This window comes from Amborella trichopoda, chromosome 3, assembly GCF_054954075.1.
Source record: "Amborella trichopoda isolate Santa Cruz 75 chromosome 3, AtrichopodaSantaCruz75HAP2 v2.0, whole genome shotgun sequence".
NCBI lineage: Eukaryota > Viridiplantae > Streptophyta > Magnoliopsida > Amborellales > Amborellaceae > Amborella > Amborella trichopoda.
In genome coordinates this window covers 52,224,851-52,246,233 of record NC_142338.1, presented here as the reverse complement: position 1 = coordinate 52,246,233, position 21,383 = coordinate 52,224,851, and the positions used below count along the sequence as shown (strand labels likewise).

The 21,383-nt window shown below is 36.4% G+C and overlaps 2 protein-coding genes across 4 annotated transcripts; both read left to right on the top strand.

The window, feature by feature from the left end:
- The first annotated feature begins 443 nt into the window (after positions 1-443).
- On the top strand, positions 444-5,462 carry LOC18429242 (bax inhibitor 1). The gene is made up of 6 exons (XM_006838532.4): positions 444-837; positions 943-1,092; positions 1,205-1,296; positions 4,283-4,469; positions 4,767-4,922; positions 5,133-5,462. The coding sequence occupies exons 1-6, from the start codon at positions 718-720 to the stop codon at positions 5,184-5,186; spliced, it is 759 nt and encodes a 252-aa protein (XP_006838595.1). The 5' UTR covers positions 444-717; the 3' UTR covers positions 5,187-5,462.
- Positions 5,463-8,798: 3,336 nt separating this feature from the next.
- LOC18429241 (ER-based factor for assembly of V-ATPase) lies at positions 8,799-12,602 on the top strand. 3 transcript variants are annotated; one of them, XM_088861257.1, is made up of 4 exons: positions 8,799-9,074; positions 9,421-9,551; positions 10,931-11,016; positions 12,283-12,602. In XM_088861257.1, exons 1-4 carry the CDS (start codon positions 8,823-8,825, stop codon positions 12,456-12,458), a joined length of 645 nt encoding a protein of 214 aa, XP_088717383.1. In that variant the 5' UTR covers positions 8,799-8,822; the 3' UTR covers positions 12,459-12,602. The 3 variants fall into 3 exon arrangements, with proteins under 3 accessions (XP_088717383.1, XP_006838594.1, XP_088717382.1); XM_006838531.4 differs by having other exon boundaries at positions 9,421-9,556; XM_088861256.1 differs by having other exon boundaries at positions 9,421-9,602.
- The last annotated feature ends 8,781 nt before the right edge of the window (positions 12,603-21,383 follow it).

Genomic DNA, 21,383 nt, shown 5'->3' with positions numbered 1-21,383 from the left:
TTGCTTACAACCATTTGATGTAAATTTTAATCGTTTGGATGTGTCACAAACTTCGAGAATTTTTTTTTTGAAGTTTGAACTTGGTCAATGGAATAATTGCAGCCACCCAACTTCTAAACCAATGGTTAAGATTATTGTGACCACCTTGTATAAAAATTACAAAATATAAATAATGTGATCTTAATTTTTAGAGAATATATAATTTGATCCTAATTTTTAGAGGATATATACTATTTATCATAGAGATCATGAATATGAAACAAAAATTGAAAAATAAAAATAAAAATATATTAAGAGAACATTTTGACCAATAGTTACAATTATTTTTAAATGGACTATCTATTTCCATCCATCTTTATACCTCCGGACTGCATAGTGTAGAAATACGGCCCAACCGGTGGGAAACGACTGTTCTTTAAAATTTAAAATCCGATCTCAAAAGTAGAATTTGAAGGGTGGACTCATTTCCTCGTAAGAGACCCAGGACAAACCCTGTACTTTTTTCAGTAAATGACTCGCACAAACACGTGTCACTCGCTAGTTTCATCGCGGTGGACACGACTCCTTGAAACGCGACATCCTCACTCTCTAAAGCAGTAAACCCCATTCCTCTCTCACTCTGAAACCTGCTTTCTGACTCTCTTGAAAACCTCCACTCTAACTGTCTTTTCTGTGTAATCTCTGTTTCTTCTTCAAAACCTCGAAATCGAGCAAGAAATGGCGTCCCTCTTCTCATCATTCTTCGAACCAAACATCTCTTCCTCTCGTGGTCGGAGCCATGATTCTCTCAAGAACTTCAGACAAATCTCTCCGGCAGTTCAGGCCCACTTAAAGCGGGTGAGTTTCATTGAAAAATCTCTCTGATTGTCAGAAATTGGGGTTTCAGGCTTAATCCCTTTTCTTTTAGTGGAAATTTATGGGTTGAAGGTTTCATTTTTGCAGGTTTATTCGTGCTTGTGTTTTGCCCTAATAGCCTCTGCTGTTGGAGTTTTTTTTCATCTTCTATGGAATATTGGTGGGGTTATCACTTTCCTTGCTTGTATGGGTAGTATGGGATGGCTTCTCTCGATACCAGCTTATCCATATGAGGAGGTAATTCCGATGTGTTTTTCCTCTTTATTTTTTAAATTTTTTTTTATTGGATTGTTTGATTCCTATTTCATGGGATTCATTGTGATTGATGTTTTTTTTTTCGATTGAACAGAAGAAGAGAGTTTTACTCTTGATGGTTTCGGCTTTGTGTCATGGAGCTACTCTGGGTCCGTTGATTGATCTGGTTATTCAGATTGATCCGAGGCAAGACTAATTTCTTCTTTTTATTTTGAAAGTCTTTAGAAATACTGATTTGACGGTATTCTTAAAGCCTCGAGGATGATGAGAAGTGATCTACTTAATATGGCAACTGTGCTTGACTCTATCAGAATCTTTCATGAGCTAAAGTAGCCAAAATTGTTGGTTAAATCATTCCTTTTAGCGAATATTTTCTGTCCGCTTGTAATTCGATGGATTTAAGTTGGCAATTTTTATGGTTATGTTTAAATATGGCTCTAATGCATAAGTTTATCATGATATGATTATGGTAAATTGTTTTAAGCAGGCGGGCCCGCACACCTGCATGCCATCTACGTAATCTCCACCATCCAACTAAGTTGGATAGCGTAGATGGCATGTGTGCATGAGCCGACATAGAAACTCTGTCCTGTGATTATTATGCTCTCTGAAATTAATTCATTTGTTGGTCATAGATTGATATAATTCATTGACTGGTAATCTGAGGTTGACACAATCAACCAATAAAGAGATGTGAAACTACCTTCCTCTGGATAGGTAGTCAACACTTGATGAGTGGGGTAAAATGATTTGTTACTGTTGGCAAGTTTGATGGAAGTCTGCCATTTTGTATCTGTTGATAGATGTGTATAAATATGTTTATGTCTAGTCTAGGCATTCCATATTTATACCTATGCAACCTGTAACCATTGTTGTGCTGTAAACCATTGTTGTGGATAACCATCCAAATAATGTTATATCATCCTAACGTAACTAGGATGAAGATTCATGAGAAGATTGTTCTGTAGAATTTTAGTGATTCAAAAGTGCTAGGTAAGCTGGGACTATCGTAGCCTCCACTCCAATAGTTGGGACTATTGGCTGCTAAAAGGGTATGCTCGTTTTGAGTTGTGAAAGGTGTATACCCTACCCTGAATGCTTGAGGCCCCTTGGCGCATTGGACTCCCAGAGTAACTACTATTATGCAGTGAAGAATAATTCATTTTGAAGTTGGAAAAGATTGCTTGATTCAATTTTTCTCAGGTGGTCAAGTTTATAAATGAGAAACTCAAAATATATCCAAGTAGTTTGTAGTGTATAATTTTCTACGTTTAATTTGACAAATACATGATGGTTCCAATGTGGCAGCACTATGGAATAGCCCATGTGATGATGGTGGTTAGATTCCCAAATAGACATTATATTTTGAGAATTCTTCACACTACAATTTGAGAAACTCACTGAAATTTGAAGTCCATTGTTTAACATAGTGACTTCACTGCTTTTTTTACCATGATCAAGTCGACCATTTAATTTGTTAGCATTGTTAAAGTGACTGGTAATGACTCTTGGCCTCAACAGAGACTCTTATACCCAGAATTGAATTGGGATGCTCTTATTTTTATTGGATAGTAGGTAACTAAAATTTGTAGGTGTTTAAATTAGTCCCAGAGCCATGGGATTTGAGAAATCCTTTGGAGCACAATTTTTTGGAGAGGATCTTTGTGCTGTTTGAAAAAAATTATCTGATCCAACTAGACTACTGGACAGATTGCTTATCTATCACTTGAGATCTGAGGATATGATTCAAAGGGTCTTTAGCCTGTGTTTACATTTTCTCTCTGTCTTGCTTACTTGGTCCATTTCAAATTGTCAACCTTTTCATCCTAGATAAGGGAGTCTTTAACTATGCCTTACAGGTATTGTTTCTCCATGTATCAAATGAAGCTTTTCCTCTTTTCATTAATGGTGCAATTTGAGGGTCTATTATTAGTCCTTGCTCAGGTCTATTGTCCAATGACATGACGGCCCATATAAACAAAGAAATTTGAGTGTGTTGAGGAGATCTCATGAGGAGCTGAAATTTACCATTTTAATTTATTTCAATGTCATTGTATCAGACTTGTTCTGTGCAATGCTGTTGGTAAATGTCCAGGAAGAGTGCATACATTTCAATCAGTACTAGATTTATGGACACTTCTAAGTAAATATCAATAGAGGCAAGTATATGATTTTTCGTTTGTACTAATCTACAAGCATCTTTTTACACACACATGTTAATGGATGTATTGGATGCAATCCAAAACAATCCTTACTGTGATGCAATAATATTATAATAACAAAAATATGAAATATGTTTATTCTATAGATTAATAATTTAGAAAAGGAAATTTATCAAAGTGCACCTAAGAGATGAACCCATTACTTTTTAGATAACTTCAAAGGCCTGTTAAAATACACATGTCCATGAGTAGGAATAGTTGAAAATGAATGAATTGTTAAATAGTTGATAATTTGGATGAATTTAAATAAATTTCTCTAATGAAGATCTCTGATCAGCTTGAGTTTATTATGATTTATCGTCCATGCGGTTTAGATTTCTTTTGGTTTCTTATTGCTGAAACAGGGATTAATTAGCTTAAATAATGTATTGTTTGATTTTTGTTGGTATATCAGCTTCGTTGGAACCATAACTTCTTGGTAACAAGTGCCTTCCAACTGAGCTATGGGCTGAAATCCATATAATCTCACTCATCATCATCATCATCATCATCATCATCGACCCTTATCCCAAGTATTTGGGATCGGCTACACTTATCATGTTCGGCCATTCTACTCTATTGAGTGTTTTACCCTCAGACCATAAGTCACCTTATCTCTTCCCACTACTTCCATCTATTCCCTTTTTGCCCTTCCCCTTGCACTTCTAAAGCCTTCCACTCGAACCAAATCACCCCTCCTAACCAATGTTGTTCTAGGTCAATACTGCACATGAGCAGACCACCTAAGTCTACTTTCCCATACCTTATCTCCTAGAGCCACCCCTAAGTTCCATCGGATGTACGATTCATGAAATAGATGTTGCAAAACTTTCATGTTGGCTGCCGACCATACACAACCCTCCTCCTTTATCTGGCTTGGCACTGGCATGACCGGATTGGGACCATGGTGGAGTTTCTTCTCATGTCTTATATGCATGACTCTTAATATATTTTCACTTCGGTCTTTGCAGGATTTTAATAAGTGCATTTGTGGGAACAGCTTTGGCATTTGGATGCTTCTCAGGGGCAGCTATGTTGGGAAGGCGCCGAGAATGGATTTATCTTGGAGGTCTTCTCTCCTCTGGCATTTCCATCCTCTTTTGGTTGCAGTTTGCCTCCTCGATCTTTGGTGGTTCTGCTGCAGTCTTTAAATTTGAGGTGCTAAACTCTTCTTCCCATACTCTGAACTGTCTTTCTGTGTTTTAATTTTCTTGGAGGTTGAGCATTCACAAGCCGATAATTGTTTTCTTTGTAATTTGCTGAGGATCCATCTTAATATCAAATCGATTTTCAAATATCTGGATCCGTTTCTATGTTTTTGAAAAAAGACATATAGTTAGATACTTGAATTTGTTGAAATTTTAGGAAATTTAAGTCCATATTATCTATTCCTTGAGCTGGTTTTGTCTTTACTTTCCATGGGAGTTATGTTTTCTATGCCTTGGTGTGCTGCAGTTGTATTTTGGGTTGCTGGTATTTGTGGGTTACATGGTGGTGGATACCCAGAAGATAATTGAAAGGGCTCACTTTGGAGACATGGACTATGTGAAGCATTCCTTGGATCTATTTGTAGACTTCGTTGCTGTCTTTGTCCGCCTTCTTATCATAATGGTTAGTGACCTTTTGAGCACTATCATTGTTATATAATTTTAATGAGCATACTGAAATTTATTATTGTGCTTTAACATTATCATGCCCATTGATTCAACAGTGGATGGCTAGTGAATATTGTTTTTTTGAAAAATTCAGTGCACTTGTTGGATACAAACAGGTTTTTCGTTTGGATAGATTCTGATTTTTTGTTAATCATACATTGTGCAGGCAAAGAATGCTCCGGAGAAGTCTGAGAAAGAGAAGAGGAAGCGGAGGTGTTGATGGCAGATGGGAAGATTTCTTCCTAAGGCTTGTAAACACATGCATACATTTACACTTGTAAAAAGAAACAAACATTTGTCTTTTTCTTGATTGTTAGGAAACAACACACATGAGAAATAGTAAACAAACTATAGCTTCCAAAAAAAAAAGAAATAGTAAAGAAACTATGTATGTATATATGAGAAAATATTACTGCTTGTTTCATTGCACATTTGCTCGACTGTCTAAGCATGAGCTTAGTGATCAACCTATGAATGAATCTGATGTTGATAATAATCTGTTTCTTTTGCTGATTGATGGTCATTTTACTTCATTTTATACTGGTTCTGAAATCATCAGCATGCTTTCATTGATTGGCAACTAGCACTAATGTTCTCTTAACCTAATATCAATGCATGTGATGTGCAACAGCATCCTCTTTTGTGTCTGTGATGCTTTCTTGGACACAAACTAAATTTTTGTTGGCAAGTGTTTTGCTTATGTTATGCACTCTATTCTTGTGCTTGCAATAGTTCCAAGGGATTGTGATAATTCACAGTTTATTAACATGGAGGTCTTTTGTGTTCTTTGGCATCATCGTAGTTTGACAAGGTTCCGCAAGTTCAATGGTAAGCTCTATAGTAAGCGTTTTGCATTAGAAACAGCACCCTTCAGAAAACCTTTCAAATTGTATTTCAGATTTCTGGAGAAACTCTTTGTGAGTGATTGGGGAATAATTTCAATTCTGGAGAGGGGTGATGTTTCCGTGTCGACTTCTACTTGACCAAAGCCCCATGTCGCAGCTTTACCTTAGGCTTTCTGTTGTTGGGTTAATGAAAACTTTTATATGGAGTCGTGCCATTAGTATGCATTACATTTTATGTTTTTGGATGATTTAGGCAGCTAGAATTGAATTTGAACACCCTATGCGAGAAATTTGTTTTCTGTTCATTTAATTGTGATCTCCTCGTGGTTTCTAGTGTCTGCCCTATTTAGGGAAAGCTTTAGGGAAATTAATTAAATCATGCTTAAGTTTGAACTATTTAAGATTTCACCGTAGCTGTGATTTGATACATTTTAAAATTTGTCATTTTCGGGATATTTGAAATCTGTTCAAGGGAATGATGAACTCTTCAAAATTAGATCAAAATATTTGGTGAGATGTCAAATAGTTGAACTCTTAAAAATATCTTTTATGGGATATTTGAAATTTCAAGGGAATGATGGACTATATGGATATTTGGAATTTAGTTGAGGGAATGATGGACTATATGGATATTTGGAATTTAGTTGAGGGAATGACGGATTATTAAAAATTAGATCAAAATATATGATATGATGTTAAACAGTTGAACTCTTGAAGTATGTTTTGAGAAGTTTCTCATTATATAAATTAGACCAAAATATATGGTGAGATGTTAAATAGTTGTATGTTTTGATAAATTTCACATTAATATAAACTTTTTCAGGGCTGATAGTTTAGTGCCATATGTCACATTGTAACATCCAATGGCTAATGGCTAAATACCATGTGTGGACCGATCAATTATATGAGGTTTACTAAGATGTTCTATAATCAAAGTAAACAGCTCGAAAATGCATGTAGTTTACGATTTTCATGGAATCGTGCTTGTTTTATTTGCTCTTTCGTTTGTTAGTCCATGTTATCAAAAGGAAAGTACAGGATGATTCTTATAGCCCTAAAAGTATCTTACAGCTCGATCAAGGGATGGATGATGAGAGTGAGAACTTTCACTTTTAGAGTTGCAACTGTGCTAGTTTGGACCAACCAACCCATTGTTAGTAGAGGTAGCAATGAGCCGGGTGGTCCATCCCAGCCCTAAAAACTAGGTATTGGGTCACAAAATGTGGCTCGAGGTCGGGACCAGGCCAGGCCAGGGCCATGATAGGGTCTGCTCGGTTTGGCCCCGTGTGGCCCTTTTTTCCCCTTCATTTTTTTATTGATTCTACCTGACCCGGCCTTGCCTCTTTGGCTCGGCCCAGCCCTTGGCTGGGGCCGGCCATCTGTCAGCTCTATTTGCCCTACTTCCCAAGAACAAACTACTTTAAAAGAAACTTCAATTTGGCCACTTATTGAACGAGGACTAAGGTGGAATACCTGAGACCCACAGACGAATAATTTATGGATGAATACCTGAGTCACGGTTCTAAGGAACTCTTTAGGACTAGATTTGCTGCCTAATGATCTCTGTTTGCTTCTTCAAGCGAGTGATTTTTAAAACCATGGTTCATTAGAAAAAAGCCAATGCTTCAAAATCCGGATTGGTGGGGTGGATCATGCGCCCGACAAATTCGTGTTGGATCAATGGTAGGAATCAGTCCAAATTGGCAATCCAAATAATATTTAGAAAAAGAATGAAATAGGAGTTCAGTGAGGGGTTTTGGGGCTTAAAAAAAACAATAGATAAGCTTAAAAAAAAAATAAAAACAGGGTTTTTGAGGGGGAAGTGTGGGCGAGTTACCATCTTGAAAACAGTTCGGTTCGAGACTTCAGGCTAATTCCCTGTCTAAATCTCCAGGTCTCGAAACAAAAATACATAGAAAAACTCAAATGAAGTCATGGTATTTTTTAGGCGGGCTTGTTTCTATATAATGCAATTGGGGCATCGGATGGTTCCATATTTCTAATGAAGAATGTAATTATTTGTAGGTAAATTTGCCAAAATACGTATAAGAGATTACGCCTAGGGCCCTAGACTTTGAGTTGAAATGGTTCGATTGCTTAAAGGTTTGGTGGATTTATGGTTTTCCCTGATTTGTTTTGTATAAGGCTGGGGCCTAAACATTCTAAACAATCACATCTTGAAATGGTGTCAAAAGATGTTAATTGAATACTAGAAATCTTTGTGGTAGCCTGAAAATTTATTTTCATCATTGATTTAAAAATTTAAAATGGTATAAATCAAGCAGATTTATGAACACTTGATAATATTGAAAATTCATTTAGAATACATTATAAAATGTACTATTTTTAAAATTTAAAATCTATTTTTTATCATGTTCATACATCTTGAGGTCGAGATGATCAATTTGAGAGTTTTTAGCATTGAAACAAGCTCTTCTAGTAAATTTTTTTGATACTCTTGAATTTAATTGTTTAGGATTTGGTCAATAGAATAAATGCGGCCGCCCAATTTCACATCCAATAGTCAATATTTATTGGAACTACGTTTTCTAAGAGGTAAACGGTCTCTTGTGTATTTTTCCTTTATAATTTTATAAACAAGGGTTTCTCTAGGTAAAAACGAACAAGTAGTACTTTTTTCGTCAAGAAATCGTTTGCCATTACTAATTACTCCATTTCCACAATGAACGGGTTTCAATCGCCGATACACCTAGATGCCATCTTATCCGTTCATTCTTCATCCAAATGCATCTTAAAATTTCTCATATGAAAAGGTCAGTGCAACTTAGTCCTCTCAACCAGTCGCGACAAAAAGTCATGAGGTTGATCGGTGTTAATGAATAAATGAACGGTGATGAAGAGAAACTGGACGTCCGAGTAAATTCATGACAGGCTCTCTCTCTAACAGTGTGAGGTGCCTCTCTCACTCTCTAGCGCTAATCCGACCAATGGCATTTTACCTCTTCTTGCTCGTCTCAAACTGAAACAGTTAGAAAAGTTTATTGGCGAAGATGGAGGGGAGCAAGGGCCTCGTCATCAAGAGCAACAAAACCCTAATTTCATTCTTGCTTGATGCGTCTCAGCTCCAAACCCTAAGTGCTGATCTCCGTACAGTTGCAGAGGATCTCTCCTCAAAGGATTCAATCCCTTACAAAACTTTAAAAGACCTCTGGCTCTCCATGCCTTGTTCTGAAAGGCCCAGTCTCTTGTCCCTCCTCTTCTCTTCTGAGTTCCTCCTTCAAAGCCCTAAGCCAAGAGAAAAGGTGAGCATCGGTTTTGCCTATTCAAAATTTCCCTTTTCCTATGTCCCAAAATATTGGAAACTCACTTCCCCAAAATGGTTTTTGCTTTTATTTTCCGGGTTTTTTTTCAATGCATTGCATCTCTCTGCTCTTTATTTTGTGTCAAACAAATTTAACCCCCAATTTCTTTCTTTAATTTTTGCTGTTTTAATTTGTAAGTATTCTCCCCTTTTATGAGACCAATTTAAGATAATTACTCAACCCCACCATTTTTTCTTTGGAGATTAATTTGAGATCATTTGTGTTCAATTTTTTTTTTTTTTCAATTTCTTATATAATCATATGGCTTGAAAAAATTGCCGAGTAGAGTGAAGAGCTGAAGGAGAGACTAAGGAAACTCGCAGAGGATGCTGAGAAGAAAGCATACGATGATCTCATCAAGGATATAGCTCCGAAAAAACAAGAAGAACCATTTTCTTCTTACAGAGATCAGATTGGGTTTGGCACGTCGCTAAAACTTTTGATGATCTATTACCAATCAGAAAACTTGTAATGTTTACTGTATTGGTTTGTTGTATAGACAATATTGCATTGTTTATTTGATGCTTGAGTTTGTTTACTTTATGGAATTGTGGTAGTTTTTGTTTCAAACTTCCTGGTTATGGGCCACATTTCTCAATTCTATAATTTTAACATGCTCGTCCCCTTAATTCAATAAAAAAATACTGAACCTATTCAATTATTTAAGGGGTGCGGTTTGTATAGAGCCGAGGCTCTAAACAATTGAATTAGAGCCCACCTTAAAATATTGTCGAGAAATATGGTTTCAATACTGGAAATCTGTGTGATAGCCTTAAAATATATTTTTCATCTTTAATTATAAAATTTAATATTTCAAAAATAGTGCAGATCGAGCAGATATATGATAACTTGAAAACCTTGAAAATTGACGGCCCAAAAATGCGTTACAAGATGCACTATTTTCAAATTTTGAAATTCATTTCTTTCCCATGCCCATGCATCATGATGTCGAGATGATCAATTTGAGAATATTTTATCATCAAAACAATCTATTCTAGTGAAATTTTTGAGGTGAGCTCTAATTTGATTGTTTAGAGCCTTAGCTCTATATGAATTTTTTCCATATTTAAGAGGTTCCACACCTTTCCTTTTTTTGTTCTTTTTTCTGTGTAACTGTAGATGGGTCCAAAAAAAATTTCTTAGTTTCGATAGTTTGGTTGTGATAACAAATTACAACTTTGATAACTTTGGTGAAACTTTTGTGTTTGACATATAGATGATATTCTGTTAGGGTTTGCTTAATAGCTCGTTTGTTTAGCATTCTAGTCTATGCTATAGTAATTCTGGATAACTCGTTCCACTCTTCAAATAACCCTGGTTATTTATGAAATCTACTGCAGAACTGCGAGAGAATCACATTTTGGTTGTTTCATAGTTTGCATATATGCTTTCAAAGTTTTGAGACATGGATATAAGACCCACTTTGAAGTTTGTACACTAGAATATTTGGTAAATATAGCCTTTATTAGGTGACTATATCTTCTAGGCAAAGTGGTTTTGTCAAAGATTGCCAGATTACCTAATAGATTTAGGCATCCTTGTAAACCTTCCTCACATATTATTGAATGTGAATGAAAAATACAAGCATTTCTTCCCTGGTTCTGCTTTTTTTTTTACCTTGGAGCTGTTTGAATTATGCAAAGATATTTTTTTCTAGTTGTAATTGGCCATGAGAATTCCATCCTTGAGGCTTCTCCTTCTTGCATTATATTAGCATGCAAGTTTTGTATTCTAAAGTATTGGCGTTTTGTTTACTAGCACATATCTGTAACCTAAAAATGCTTGAGCTTATACAGGTCTCCATGTCATTGTGACGATGTTCACGGGTTTTTTGGTTGGATATGCTGGATTCAGGGCCTTGTTTGGTCGAAGCGCAATCATGGTATGTCACATCTTGCGTTTTTGTTCCTTGTTTTGTTATGCGACTATTAAAAGGAGAAAAACATTGAATTATCCAAAAAATTGGGAAAAAAACATTTTAAGAGAGATGCAAGGAGTGAAGGAATTATATTACATAAAAGAGAAATATGGAATGGGAGCCCCATGTTAAGGTTTTTCCCTATTTCATACATCATCTCGAACTAGTTTTTGGGAAACCATCCACTGATTTGGGATCCTCACACAGTGTATGTTGTTTTGGTTCTTCTCAGAGTAGGGGCGTCGTTTTTGCAAGTGTGACTATGTTTTTTGGGGAAAATCATGGATCAAAGAGTGCTTCATGGATTCATCTTCCAAAGAAAACAATTAATATTCACTTTTTTATTAAATTGAGAGAGCATCGCGTTCTCCGTTTATTTTTTAAAATTTTCACGCTATGCCCTACTGTCCCAGAATTAATCAGAGGTAACTCAGGTAAGTTGCAAATTCCAAACACCAAGAGCCTTTTGGTTATCTCCAAGAATCTAGTTTTCTTTTTCTTTTCTTTTTATAAATACGACATAATTATGCTACACGTTTAGTGGCATATGCTTTGAGCATGTTGTTAATGTAATTTGATGACCAACATTTCCTTGATATTGAATAAAAGCTGGTTCGCAACTTGGAAAGACACACAAAATGTCGACAATCTATTTGCAAATTTGTTAGCTGACTAACATGAAACATTATAGACATCAAGCTAGATATATGAAAATATTTGCATGTATTTTTGTTTTTAAGAAGAGATTTTATTCTCTTGTGAACTCAATAGTTGGGATAAAGCTCAATGATGATTATGGGAGCAAAATATATAATTGCTTCCTTAGGTGAAAACCTAACAATGAGTACTTTTCTGATCCCCAATTTTGGAGATGTAATGCTCAACCTATCGACTAACCTAAAAGGAAAAAGTCGAATACACATGCTGGATTTGCCTAAAGAAATCATGTCTTAGGATTGAATAGAGATTGTCCGATTTTTGGTTGGTCACTCTAGATGTTTAGGAATGCAAAAACCCTTTTTCTTTAAAGAGAATACTTATCATGTGACTCAAAAGTGGTTCCCAAAATTTCAGATGAAAAAATCCTCCTAAGTGGGCCTTTTGTCTAGGGAGCAAATGTACTTTTGACTCTTGCAGGAGCATAGTATACTATATACACCCTCTTTTTCTAGATCTCAATCCTGGTTTTCTCATTTATCTTTTTGGCCTTTTCTGTTCCTCAATTTCCAGAGTGCAGCAGGGGGAATCTTCGGATTGGTATCTGCAATGCTTCTCGAAACTGTTCTCTTCATTATAAGGGCTTCAGGTCAAGATATTGGATCTTCTGCTTCAGCATCATCCTCCTCTTCTACATCACTAAAGCTAAAGAAAAAGCAATAAGGGAACTGAAATATGATTCTAACTGACATGCCTGTACTGTAACTAGTCTTTATTTAACTCTTAACCAGTTCTGCTGAAAATGATATTTGTTTGTGTTATCCTCATCAGCAAATTTTGTAATCCTATCTTGTTCCGTGTAAATAAGTTCAAAATAGTTCATATTCAGGTCCTATGGAGTATGAATCTTTTAAATTGTCGGGTTATCAATCATGTCTCAGTGCTCCCAAGATAAAGCCCTATCAGTCCTTATTTTGTCGGGCTATCGACCATGCCTCAGCACTCCCTTTTTGTGTGGCTGTTAGGCCCCTGTAAAACCTGTGGTTGGTAAACCATAGATCATAATCAGCTTCTTTGATACGAGAGCCAGAGAGTTGAAACATTAAGATGCTTTTGTCTAAATGCAGTGGAAATTCTACATTAAGATGCTTTTGTCTGAATGCTTTGGAAATACCTTTCACCGTTTGGAGAATTGGGACTGGCATTGGTCTCTCAATCACTGTCAACCAATGGCAGTTTGTAGAAAGCATGTTTGAATGGATCACTACTCGATATCAGTATTGTTATCATCGTCCAATGTGCGGATTTAGTATTGCTAGGCGATTGTGTGCAACACCCTTGGAATGCCGCTTGTATAAATAATGCTAAGAACATTGGCTATTTTGAAGGAAAAATTTATATATGGTAGCAACCTTATACTGATGAAGTACGGTGCATGAAAAATCCTCTAGAATGTCCTGACGATGGAGAACCCTACATTTAATCATTTTGACCTCCACATGTATGGATATGAAGGAAAAAAAGAATTTCAAGTCTTAAAAATAGCATTTTGTAACAAGTTATCTAGACCGTCTGTTTTTATGATTTTTAAGTATTTATATATCCGTTCAATTTTTGGTATTTTTTAAAATTTTAATTTCATCATTAAGTATTAGAATAGATTTTCAGCCGTCATAAATTTTCGATACCAGAACTACATCTCTCCCTCAATATTGACACCTAAACTACATTTCCAAGTAAATTTTGTAGGTGTGCCATATTTTTACCGTATAGCTAGGAAAAATAGAAAAAATTAGCTATTCTCCCCTATTGAGATACAATCCTTTTATGAATTGCAGCCTTTTTTTTTTTTTTTTTTTTCAATATTCAAATATTTAGAAAAAATAGAAAAAATTAGCTATTCTCCCCTATTGAGATACAATCCTTTTATGAATTGCAGCCTTTTTTTTTTTTTTTTTTTTTCAATATTCAAATATTTAGAAGTCAAAATGATCAATTGAAAAGTTTTCCACGTCACATTAACTTTTGTGATGCATCTCTTCATCTCCTGTAGGTTTGGCAACGCATTAGGTGTCCCAGCTTGTCTCCATTTCGGTCGACCATGACCTAGACCCGACCCGACTAGGTTTCACTTGAACCCAACCAGACCCCGACTAGGTTTCACAGGAACCCAAACCCGACCCGACTAGGTTTCACTTGAACCAAACCTGACCCGACTAGGTTTCACAGGAACCCAAACCCGACTCTACTAGGTTTCATATGAACCCAAACCCAACCCAACCAGTACGGTTTGGGTCCTTGTAACTTGGACCCGACCCAACCCGATAGGGTCCAAGCCCGACCCAAACCTGGACCTAACCCGGGTCAGTCATGTTTCTCACTATTGCACAATTGTAAAGATATTAAAAAAATCAAGAATAATAAATAGCCAAAAAATTGGTAATTTTATTTTTTTAATTATTTTAAATATTTTTATTTGTATCTGATGGTAAGAACTGGTGTGTCGAAAAAAGATAAAATTAAAATAAATTGTATACTTTCAAAAGTTGTACTTGGATGTCAAATATAAAATGCTTTTTATTTTAAAAAATAAAATATAATTTTTATAACTTTCCCAATAACTATGATAAAAAATACTTGGAATAAGATATTTATCAGCCAGTGCCACTTGCATGACGTTGAATTCGACTCCCCTTAAAAACGTGTTAATAATCTTCATCATTACCATTATAAAACCTCATCCCAATTATTTGAAGTTGACTAAATGCTACTAATGTACAAGATCCTTAAATAGAATAGGTTGGGGCTTTGGCCGTAGTACCAACAAATAGAATAGGTTGGGGCTTTGGCCATAGTACCAATCAATGGTTTAAAAAATGGATCGGTGATCCAGATTGGGTATCTAAAAAACAGATCCGGATCGGCGAATCGGCGATTCTGATCGGGAATCGGGTGAATCGGTCAGAATAAAGTTTAAAAAAAATCTGAAAAATTTATTAAAATTCATTATAAATATTGTTTTTTAGGAATTCAATAAAAAATGAAGGTACTCTATTAAGAATTTTCATGTTTTTGAATGAATATGCGAATATTGATATGTTCTTTCCCTGCATGAACCGCCATTCAGCATTTAATTTACATCACACAAAAGGATGAACATATAATTATCATGGAATAAGTATATCAACATACATGGACTACAATGAAGCATAAAATTAGTAACATATGATCTAAAAATAAAATGATAGACGACGTTATTGTTCTTCTTGGTCACGCTGGTGCCATTGATTGAATTAGTTTAACAATTCATTGATTCGATCTAAAAACGAATCATCGATATTAGCAGGCGTCTGACTATTCTCAAATCCCTGAGTGTTAGTGTTTTGTTGTGTTCCCAATCTAAAATCCCCGAAGATTGTCCATCATTCATGCTCACCTGCACTGTCGTGCTCATCCCTACACTGTTGCTGTTGGGACTCGATATGTGAATAATATGGCTGGGATAGGGTGGCCTCAGAATCATCATCTCTCTCATTTTCTCTTTGAATAATATGGATTAAAAAAAAAAAAAAACAAATTTTCAAAAAAATCGATCATGGATTAAAAAAAAAAATCACAAATTTTCAAAAAATTCTATCATGGATTACAAAAAAAAAAATGATCATGGATTAAAAAAAAAAATCACAAATTTTCCAAAAATTCTATCATGGATTACAAAAAAAAATTCGATCATGGATTAAAAAAAAAAAATCACAAATTTTCAAAAAATTCTATCATGGATTACAAAAAATTCGATCATGGATTACATAAAATTCGATCATGGATTACAAAAAATTCGATCATGGATTACATAAAATTTGATCATGGATTACAAAAAAAAAAAAAACATAAAAAAACAAAAAATTCTATTGTGGATTACAAAAAAAGAAAAAAACAATTCGATCATGGATTACAAAAAATTCAATCATGGATTACAAAAAACTCTATCATGGGTTACAAAAAAATCAATCATAGATTACAAAAAAAAAAACAAACATTTCGATCATGGATTATAAAAAAAAAAAAAACATTTCGATCATGGATTACAAAACATTCGATCATGGATTATAAAAAATTCTATCATGGGTTACAAAAAAAAAAACAAAAAAAACAAAAAATTCGATAATGGATTACAAGAAAAAAAAACAAACATTTCGATCATGGATTACAAAAAATTCGATCATGGATTACAAAAAATTCTATCATGGGTTACAAAAAATTCGATCATGGATAAAAAAAAAAAAAAAAAAACAATTCGATCATGGATTACAAAAAAATCGATCAAGTATTACAAAAAAATCTATCATGGATTACAAAAAAAAAAAAAAAAAAAAAAAAATATTTATATTCTTCCTTACGGGACTCGCCGATTCCGTGCAGTGAATCGGCAAGTCACTGTGCAGAATCGTCCGGTTCTCTCTAGAACCGGACGATTCCCGAGTGGAACCGGGCGAGTCCGGTTCAACTCGGCGTTTTTTTAAACACTGGTACCAACAAACATTATTACGATAAAGTCTTTGATTCCATTCTCACCAAAGGTAGGGCCCAAATCTGAATTATCCTTTTTTGTTTTTGTTTTAAAGACCCTTAAATCGGTTAAATTAATTAAAAGATCCATCCAAAGGAGTGCGTAATACCACCCATTCTTCAGGTGGCAGAAACTAAAAAGACAAGAAGAAGAAGCGAAGAACATAAAAGAGGGCGTAGTCGCCTCTGTAAAATATTGCAATAGGGTTAAAATGGGAAATTTACACCCCATATCACACCCGCAGGTTCACATGGATGGAATGTATGATCTACGAATTTAAAAGTTGTTAATGCCTTCATCCGGGAACCTCGCTTTTCACTTTATTTTAAGAAACAATAATTCCTTCTTATTTGTTAAGAAACAACAATTTTTGGGGGGTACATGGCGTGATGCTTCCTAAATTTCCTCCTCTGTTATGGTCTGAGCTGAACTCTGAAGGACACAATTGTCAATAGAAGTTTCTAGACTGGCCCCTATTTGGAAGGGCAACTATAAATGATTGACAATCCCCGCTTCAAGGGTCATTGTATCATCTGAGTCAATGTTTGTGAACCTCGGACTTCGAACGTTGTTGGATGTTTGTTGATATTTATAATGACATAAAAATATTTTGTGTTCTAATCACCGTCGTTTTAGCAACTTAACCCAGCATTGTTTGAACATTGAGTCCAGCAGTAAGGACACCAAATCAAAACCAATTTACGTAGTGCATGGCATTAGCACTATGAGATTTCCTCTCGCTCTAGCGACACCATAGGAACTGATCTAGCTTGGACATTACCGGTCTTGTGGCACTATAGTTGGACATGAAATTGGATCCAAGTAGTAGGATTTTGATGAGTTCATCGCTGGTAATGAACGCTTTGATGGTCTCCATGCTGGTAGTCCTTATGCCCGAACTATACTCGTGTGTCCATCTCTTGACATTAAAGTTTCCCACCAAACACCAAGGGAGATTCGGCTTTTGAAGCACTTCTTGTAGCTCCTATTAATGCCTCTTGTCTGACCTATTTGATCCGCACACACAACAAACAGCCCCAGTTAAATCCCGTATGTTGTCCCTCAATATGACATACAAGAATAAAACTCTCTCCAGGACCTAAACTCCTGTCAATACAAAGGTATCCCAAACTACCCATCAGACTCCTCCTCCAAGAAGGTCTGGTATCCCCTAGAATTGGTTTGGGCAACTAAAGTCTCTTATAAAACAACTATATCCAACATAATTTTTTTGATCAGATATAAAAATGGACATTTTTACACCTAGTCGCTTAGGCCTCTCGCATTTCATTAGAGGATCTTTATGACAAATGAGGGTTTGAGAGTGCGGGTTGGTAGCCAAGCTTGGGACTTGGGGAAGGGAGCAGACTGCTCAATTCACTTCTCTTAAAATTGTACTATCTTTCTGGCTCCAGCCCGATGCTCCTAAATCCTTGAGGTAATATTTTCTTGAAAAGACTCTAAGATGGTATGGGGAGCCATAACACATGACATGCTCATTACTTTGAACATCCCTTTTATCTCTCTTGATATGTTATTCCTAATTCCAGTTTATCGATTCTAGGATCTTTGGTGGCTTTTTTTTTTTTTTTGGTTCCAGGATCTTCAGTGGCTTTTTTTTTTGGGTAATTCAGTAGGGAAGACATGCCCTTACCCGTTTTTTCAAGCAGATTTGGAGCTTTTTTAAGGTATTAGTAGGGTAGTGTTAGTGGTGAGAATGGAAACCACAACGTGGTAATTAGAGTGTGGGGTGCTACCACCACGACTCCAGTCCCTTTCCCAAAAAAAAAACAGGGGTAAGTCAGTAGGGATTTGGGCCCTACCCTAAAATGAAGTCAGAGACTTCACTCAAGGGGCTCGTTGGTTCTACTACCAAGGCCCCAGCCCTTTCTCGTCTTTGCGGCTTTTGGAACATAGTAAAAGATAACTCTGCAGCTTACTTGTTTGACATCTCTCACTCCAAATAGAAACCATACTTATCCTCTTGAAGCCATGGGGTGTCCCTAAGCAGGGTTACATCTATGAGGTCCACCATTTTATTTAAATGCACCTCCACATGCAGCCGTGCTTATAGATGCAGCCTTCTTATGCCATGATATCTCCTTATGTGGCCACAAAGTCCTTTTTGGCATATGCTCCTAACCGCCTTCTTCTAGGCATGCCCCTCTTCATATGCCAGCAAAAGCAGGTCAATTTGGATGCTATATCTCCATTTATCCTTGGAGATATCAATTGGGTCTTACTGGAATGGGTGCAAGGTTGCAGAAAATGAGGAGGAAGACAACTCTTAGGGCACACGTCGTTTTGTAACTTGTTGCTTGAAGTTCCAACAGTGGGTTTATGATAGTGACATTGTACCGCTCATGGTTGGGGAGAGTTTATAGTGTTTAAGGAAAGTGTATATTGTGTATCGGGTTAATATAGAAAGTATATATTGCAATCAATATTTATAGGAAGGGTTGATAGAGTATATGTATTTTATTATAAATTTAAGTATGGTTTAGGTATCTATGATTTGGTTTCTATTATTGTCATTTTTAATTTGTCTATAAAAAAACTAGTATGTACATTCATATAAATACACAAGGAGTCTCTTTAGAAAAACGAGAGACTCTTCACATATAGAACCACTACCGCCACTGCTCAAAGTGTGGCAACAATTTCTAGTGTCATGGAGACACTTTCTAGCGTCATTTGGCCTTTGGGGAATGAATTAACTCTGGTTGGGTTGAAATGAGGGGAGGTGTAGTTGGACTGAACACTTGAAGGGGGAGAGAATGGAAGATACAGCTAGAATGGTTAGGCCTAAAGGAAGGGTAGTAGGCTGAGGGGAAAGGTAATGAGTAGGAGATATTTGAGGGATAGTGGGAGGTCTAAAGATCTAGGGGTTAAGCCACAGGTGAGGGGAGGACAATGAGGGGGACGTCGAAGAAAACAGACGACTGGGGCAATGAGGAGACAGAGATCGAGGAAATTGAGGAGTGGGTGAAGAGGGAGAATGGGGGAGAAAGGGGAGACGTCCTTTCCTGTGGGACTATTTGTTTACCTCAATCGTGATTCCGGGCTCATGTGAAGGGATTTGACATGGGTAAAGCCCCCACATTGTGACTGTTTGATATAACATACATGTATGCTTTGGATCGTGGCACATGAGCAGCTCCTGTCCACCTACTTCCTCTTTTGCATCTGCTCTCCAATGAACCTCCTCGGAGTTACGAGCAATGGTACTCATGGAAGGCACACTTTTGAATCCGGTCCTATGAAAAGGAGAGCGGCCTATATCAACAATCCTCGTCATTGGAAGATATGATGAAATGGCCGAGGGGCAATAAAAAAAATTCTCTTTCTACATAGGCTCACCTTATGGCCTTTTCACCACCAAACATTCTTACCGTGCATCAAGAGAACCAACTTTTGAATTCAAATTCAAATTTTACAATTTTTTGATTTCTAAACCTCAAGCTTTTTAAGATTTGATAAGCAGATAATTAAATTCCAAAGTGTTTGCTTTTCCTCGCCGCTGTCAATCCGATACATTAAATGTGAACCATTTGCCTCCATCTATATCTGTCTCTCTTGTTCTACTGGCCCATTAACTTCTAAATATTACCGTCAGCAATTTAAATTTCTATACAACATGAGTGCAATAAAACCCCAACCTTCTGTAAGAAAATATAAAAAAATTGGAGTTAGGTAGACAATATGGAAGAAGCTTGATGACGCAAGAGAAGCAAAACATGAGATTTGCCTGGGGAAAAATAGAGATGATAATGGGAAAAGAAAAGAGAGGAGAGTAGAAAACGAAGGGGAAAGAGATTATGGTAGTATTCTAAGTTTCTAACCATATTTATTGGGAGCGAGAGCAAGAATGGCTCCGGTTCCAGAAGCAGGAGCGTCGGATTGATGGCTGCCTAAAGCTCCACAGCTCGAGGAGCAAGTTCCAATGAGGGTAAAATTAGCGGATTGAGATCCCATATCAAGAGGGAGCGCGCTCCCAATACAACGGGATCTAGATCCTTACTTAACGGGTACGTGTCCATGTACAATGGGATCACATTCCCATATTCAATAGGATCACGCTCCCATCCACAACAAGAATGAGATCCCATTTGAAGTTGAGTCGCACCCCCATTTAAGAATGACTGCGTTCTTATTTGGAAACGATTGCCATTCAAGGACGGAACGCGTTCTGTGCACGATTGGTCCACAGTCCCATCACATTCTCCACTTGTATAAAAAAACCCAACTCCATTACACATGGATTTGTGATCCTACTAAACACTGTAGCCCGTTCCCATATAAACGGGATCTTGTTTTGGTTTATATTAGAAACCATTGTCCTATGTAGCAGTGGCTCATGGGGCTGGATCCATTCACAACCAATCCTAGATGTTCATAGATTAATTAAATTTCATTAATATGGTATGAAATAAATTCTTTTAGTGCTTCATACAATTATATTATTGAAAAGGTTAATACTAGTATTGTTCAAAATCTCATACATAATACGCTATGGGCGTCACGTTGACCGTTTGTGTACCTGAAACTATATTATATGTGAAACAAATTACTAGCATAATACATTACTGGCGTAATATATTAACTGAAAATGAAATGGTGTTGTTTGGGTACGATCTGGATGCAACCGGGGCATATATTGCTATTATTTGGCTACGTCTAGAAGAAATTTGAGAAATGCAATACCGTTATTTTGGGTTGGAAATACTGCATAAAAATTTGGTTTAAAATATAATTGTTTTACTTTAAAAGTTAAAATATAGTTTTGTTAACACAAAGATTGAGCTCCTAAAATTCGGGGATTGAGGATCTTATTTATCTATGAATGGGATCTGCATTCTTCGGGAGCATACACTGTGCAATGGTGGGATCGAGACGAGTACCCTATAATTGGGAGTAAGATCCTGAAAAAATAAATTGGTTCCGGCCAAGATCTTGGTCATGAAACGCCGAAGCTAGATTCCGGATGGAGAGCGCCACGTTGATGGGGGCGCTCCCGGTAGCTATAATTCTAACGCAGTAGGGAACCCTGCAATTAAAGTGCTTCTTATAGGTCCTAATGCACATACATATATTTTCGAAGAACGAT

What these genes read in the sequence shown, in the direction of transcription:
- LOC18429242 (XM_006838532.4), top strand. Translation starts at nt 718, where the DNA reads ATGGCGTCCCTCTTCTCATCATTCTTCGAACCAAACATCTCTTCCTCT. An exon ending in GTTATTCAGATTGATCCGAG is followed by an intron (nt 1,297 to 4,282) that starts GCAAGACTAATT and finishes CGGTCTTTGCAG; the next exon opens with GATTTTAATAAGTGCATTTG. An exon ending in TCCGCCTTCTTATCATAATG is followed by an intron (nt 4,923 to 5,132) that starts GTTAGTGACCTT and finishes TACATTGTGCAG; the next exon opens with GCAAAGAATGCTCCGGAGAA.
- LOC18429241 (XM_088861256.1), top strand. Translation starts at nt 8,823, where the DNA reads ATGGAGGGGAGCAAGGGCCTCGTCATCAAGAGCAACAAAACCCTAATT. An exon ending in TATTACCAATCAGAAAACTT is followed by an intron (nt 9,603 to 10,930) that starts GTAATGTTTACT and finishes GAGCTTATACAG; the next exon opens with GTCTCCATGTCATTGTGACG. An exon ending in TTGGTCGAAGCGCAATCATG is followed by an intron (nt 11,017 to 12,282) that starts GTATGTCACATC and finishes CTCAATTTCCAG; the next exon opens with AGTGCAGCAGGGGGAATCTT.